Here is a 5,410-nt window from a genome sequence, read left to right on the forward strand (position 1 = left end):
GTCCATTTTTTATAAAGTACCAGCCCCGGTCCATTTTTATGCAAATGAAGGATCCAAATTTCCACAGTTTGATTGGTCCAAATAACATTGTCTTGATTGGTCAGCTTCGAGCATCGTAAATGGTGGTTATGGATTGGTCAGCAAAGATGCAAATTAGGATATAGTTGTGCAGCTCCAATTGGACAGGCAGGTCTCAGACCATTGTGGCTGAAAGGATTCCAGGAACTTCTTTATAGGGTCAGCTTAGCAGGCAGGTATGCAGTGCAGAAGATTTGGCAGCAGTCTGTGGTTTTTCCCTGATATGCCGTGTGTGTGTGTCCCTGATATGCCGTGTGTGTGTGTGTGTGTGTGTGTGAGAGGCTACTGTCAGCAATTGCTGCTAGACTCTATGACTACAGGGCAGGTATATTTTTTCTTGGGGTCAACAGTATCCGCTGTTTAAAAAAAAATTTTTTTTTAACCCAAACCTATCACATCACTGTCTCATATTATAAATCTGCAATTAGTTAGTGTTTACTCCCTGATATGCCGTGTGTGTGTGTGTGTGTGTGTGTGAGAGGCTACTGTCAGCAATTGCTGCTAGACTCTATGACTACAGGGCAGGTATATTTTTTCTTGGGGTCAACAGTATCCGCTGTTTAAAAAAAAATTTTTTTTTAACCCAAACCTATCACATCACTGTCTCATATTATAAATCTGCAATTAGTTAGTGTTTACTTGCTTATTTTCTATGGAAACATAACCTCCATGATTTTCATCACTGAATTTCCAGCATCTAGCAATGTCTGACATATAATAGCCAATGTAGAAAAACAATAGCTCTATTAGAGAGCACAACTATCACCACCCATGTCGAATCATTCAATTGCTTTGGGTGCTGATTGATGCAAAAATAATGCTTTTACGGCCTTTTATAAAATAAAAATTCGTATAATTAAACAGGACTTATGTCCCTGTTATCTGTTTGGCAAAGTGCTACATGCCAGAGGCATTCTGAAAGGTGGCCCCCATCTCCGAGTTAAGTTGGATGGAGCAGAGAATAGTTACCAAAGTGCGGGCTGGGAGGGATCCCTGGCACCTTTTCAAGATCTCCAAGATCAAAACTATACATTATTTGCCTTTTTAATGCTCAATGTCTCAAAAATAGAGTGAAATTTTCCAGATGCTACATGATATATAATGAAGGATAGTGCAATGTCTGTTTGTGTGCTATTGAGTCAAAATGTTCTCCATTTTAAGTTCTGGTTCAGTAAATATTAATAGCTATAATCCACATATACAAAGCTCTTTGGGGTCTTCCATAATTTATAAGTTATGTAAACCCTTTGTAAAGGGGTTCTGAAACCAAAAAGTTGGATAACCACTGCAATACAGGAATGATGCATAGACAGGAAGCCATTAGCAACAGAGAGTACACTGAGGATGACAGTTGAAACTAAGATGTGAGGTTTGCATTCTCAACCAAAAGGTTGAGAATGGCCTTTAATCAGGAGGAAACAGCATGGATAGTTGAGGAAATGTCTGAGAAGGGTGTGGGCAAAGGACAGCCTGAGCAAAGGCCCTCAGGGAGAGTGCACAGGCGTGCAGAGAGCACTGGAAAGAAAGACCCATCTCTGCAAGGACACACACTCTTTTCACACTCAATAGAAGCTGTAATTCTTCTCTTGCTGGTCGGCGATCGAAAAAAAGCCAGAGCATAACTTGGATCACACAGGAAATCTTATGGTGATCTCTCTGAATAATGAGGTTTAAAACTCCGCCCAGTTAGTAATAACTATAAAGTTTATCGCAGGGGTTAAAACATCTGCTCCTGACTTGGCGGGGAGAAGGGGGAAAGCGGTGGAAGGCAGAAAAGGGCGGGAAAATAAGGCATTAAAGAAAGAAAGAGCGGGCTGCAAAGAAGGGAGGTGGCAGCACGAGAAGCCAATGAATGAGATCCAGGCTGCGGCACGTACCCTATAGCCTTCCGCATGCGCAGGCGCACGCCGAATGATCTCGCGGGAAAGGACCGTTGCCAGTCCCGGCGTTGCGCCCAGATAGGAGGGAGTTGGAGGCGGGAGTGAAGTCTCGCGAGAAGAGGCAGTTGTCGTAGCGGAGCTCTCTGGTTGTGTGTGCCTGAGGTTCCGCCGCCGGAGCCGTGGACGGTTTGCTGAGCCCGTTAGTACTCCCGTCGAGACTTACGCAGCCGCTATGTCCCGCTACCTGCGCCCCCCCAACACGTCTCTCTTCGTAAGAAACGTGGCCGATGATACCAGGTAAGTACAAGGGAGGTACTCCAGGCCTCTGCGGGGAGGCCGCAAGTGCTCGGAGAGGACCCGTGTGCGGGACCGGGGGAGGGGAAGGGGCGAAGATGGCGGGCCCCACTCTGGCTTTCGGGCCCAAACTAGGCCGCGCCGCCGGCTCAGCAGCCGCGTGGGAGCGAAGGCGGTGCCCTCTGTCCTCCCGGGCTGCCGCGGGCAGCGCGGGCCGCGTGGCGGGGTTTTTGTTCCCTTACGCAGTTCAGGGCTCCTTTCTCCAGCTACGTCTCAGCGCATCCACCTCCTGCAGCGGCCAATATCCGCTCCCCATTGATTTCAAGTTCACATTCTTTGGGGTGCCCGCCCCCTCGCCTAGGGAATTTTTTTTTTTTTTAAGTTAAAAATGTTGCAGCGAAATGACGGGGGTGGAGGTGAGATTGTAGCGAAGCATTTGCAACCCTGTTTTTGTTGTGTTGTAGTTGTGGTTTTTTTAATGGAGATGTTTGGAGAAAGGGAATATTGAGATTTGGTACAGCAAATTCTTTCAGTTAAACGGTAAGAACTAGTTCTTCCCATTTCCCGGAAATACTAGTTACTCTTTGAGAAGGAGGGTTTAAGAAGCCTCTGCCGTGAGAACGTGGATTACTGAATTGGATTAATTTAGACCGTGCCTTTGTTCTCACAAATTCCCTTAATTGCTTGGAGTTGCTGTCAGAATTTTTTGAAAGAGATCTTATCACAAAACGAGACTTTATATTTCACAAATAATCACTGTCCGCCAAAAAGTCAGATATTTTTGGTAACCTTTTGTGATTTGCATTTTTCTGCCCTTAAAGTAGGAAAGTAAGCAATAGTGATAATTCAAGTGTCTAGAAAAATTTCTCCTTTATGTCATTTGACATGAGGAGTTATATATATTTGTGACTTGTCTTTCATACTATACCAACCACGTATCTAACCCTGTCGCTAAAATTTGGGGGTAAAAATAAGTGCTTGGCATTTTTCAGAGAATTAGAGTTAACTTGAAACAGTAGAAGAAAAACTAGCAGTACTCATATACAACCTATTACTACTTTTTGAAAAATGAAGGATGTGGGTAAAATGCAGATAAATTGCGATCAAATATCTGTAAATATCTGTTGTTTTCCCATTAATATAAAACAGTAATAGACTTTATCATAAACTGCATTTTTATCTTCCAACATCTTGGGGCATAGGCTACCTTTACATTTTTGTAGGTTCTTAAGATTGGCTCTGAGTGTTGATAGTTAGAAAGCTTGTATGTTTCAGGTTACCCAAGGACCCAGCACAGCCCCTTTCATTAATTGAGATACTACAAAGAAACTCTTTTAGGGAGTGAACATAAAAACTTGGGGTCTTTTTATAATGTTTTAGGTCTGAAGATTTACGCCGCGAATTTGGTCGTTATGGTCCTATAGTTGATGTGTATGTTCCACTTGATTTCTACACTCGCCGTCCAAGAGGATTTGCTTATGTTCAATATCCTTTCTTCAGATGGCTGATTAGTGAGGGGTGTTGAAGTTTGAAATTCAAGTTTATGTAAGAGGTAACATCTAAAAAGTAGTTTATTTTTGTCCTTTAATAAATGTCTTAATGTCTTCAAATTTTTGAAAATTAATTCTCACACATTGCTCTATTTCTTAAAGTTGATCCAAAAATAGTAAAATATTTAAATTCCCATTTATACTGCTGAAGCTCAAAACAATGATTATAATATGTGATTTAAATTTGAATACACTGGTTTCTACCACCTTTAATATAAGTCAAATTAAAGTTAATATGTTCTTGTGCTTAGCAATTAAAGTTTGGTGTTCTTGTTTGTTAATTTGAATCACTTGATCAAAACAAATTGTATAACAATGAGGTAAACTTCTTTAATATTGTCCCCTAATTTGCTGTCCTCTGTTGTTACCTCAGAGAATGTAAAGCTGTACAGTTATGGCGACCCCAAAGAGAAAGCATGAAAGAACCTTTAGAGTAGAGTTCAACACTTAAGGAAAGTAGACAAGCCAAAGACCTCTTAAGGATCAGGCTTGAAGAGAAGGGAGAGTTTGGGAAAAGAAAAAATAAAGAAAAGCTGGAAGAAGGACAAGCCTAATGGGAGACAAAGCCTCGCTTTATCTACAAAAGGGGGAAAAGGTTGTTTTTCAAAGTTAAAGATAAAGCCATCTGTCATATTTGGCCAAGCATCTCATGACAAGTCCTTCTGACAAGCACTTAAAGAGTTAAAGGTCAAGATGAAGTTGAATGATGGCCAAGATTAAAGGAGTCATACCTGATGTATCCTACAGAATAACTATTTTCCTTCTTTTTTTATTTTTATTTTTTTTATTTTTTTTATGGTTTGTAAGCAGTTAATTTTCAAAATTCTGGTTTGGTCTAGTGACAAAACCTATAACTTGATTTATGTGGGCCTTTGATGTTGTGATTGTGGTCTTGTATAAATGCACTCTCTTAGCTTCTCAAGTTAAAGTATTCTAGGATATAATGTTGTTAAGCTTAAATTCAGCATATTTCTGTTTTGGACCAGGTGGTCAGATGCCATAGGGTAGTAGGCAGTGCTCTTTGGAGTAGCATGAGGTTCTGGGGTCAAGCCGGCTCCACAGAGCCATGCTTAAAGGGAATACAGGTGCATGCACTGGGTACTACTTAGAAACAGCTCTGATGATCATGTAGAGTCCGTTCTAGAGAAACTACCTATTTATAGATAAGATTTTTAAGGGGCTGCTACAGGGCGCACACATAACTCTTTAATTTCTGGAACTTAGGGTCTGTGAAGCCTACTGGCCCTGCACTGCTTTAGCACATGTGATCAGTTGGCCTTGAATGGATTGCAGAAGGCCTTATCCCTAGTATGGGTACCTAATAAGTATCTTGGAAATCATTCCCTGGGCCAATGTTTCAGGTGGCATTACTTCACTGAGATCATCTCCCCGCAGCAACAGGGGTTTGGGCTGTGGACTTGAGGCTAGGAAAATTTATTGCTTAAGTTCAATGCGTCTCCTGAAACTTAGCAGAGTCCTAGTGAGACTTAATGAGGAAATGCAGAAAACTGCTACTCCCACAGGGCCAGTGATCAAGGACAGTTAGGGGAATTTGTTGCAAAGCTCTGTTACAGAGAGGATAAAAGCTATATCTGGCTTTGTTTTTAA

The 5,410-nt window shown here is 41.6% G+C and overlaps 1 protein-coding gene across 8 annotated transcripts in view; it reads left to right on the forward strand.

The window, feature by feature from the left end:
- The first annotated feature begins 2,027 nt into the window (after nucleotides 1-2,027).
- The window catches only part of SRSF10 (serine and arginine rich splicing factor 10), a 14,909-nt gene continuing 11,526 nt past the window's right edge, over nucleotides 2,028-5,410 (forward strand). For 3 of the 8 annotated variants that reach the window (XM_006924434.3, XM_025041285.1, XM_006924432.3), the window contains exons 1-2: nucleotides 2,030-2,255; nucleotides 3,633-3,737. In XM_006924434.3, coding sequence (XP_006924496.1) covers nucleotides 2,191-2,255; nucleotides 3,633-3,737 — 170 coding nt within the window. In that variant the 5' untranslated portion in view covers nucleotides 2,030-2,190. Of the gene's footprint in view, nucleotides 2,256-3,632; nucleotides 3,738-5,410 lie in introns of all 8 variants that reach the window. The other 5 variants (XM_025041284.1, XM_015598858.2, XM_025041283.1 and 2 more) reach the window with 5 other exon arrangements.

Source organism: Pteropus alecto, unplaced genomic scaffold (genome assembly GCF_000325575.1).
Source record: "Pteropus alecto unplaced genomic scaffold, ASM32557v1 scaffold39, whole genome shotgun sequence".
Lineage (NCBI taxonomy): Eukaryota > Metazoa > Chordata > Mammalia > Chiroptera > Pteropodidae > Pteropus > Pteropus alecto.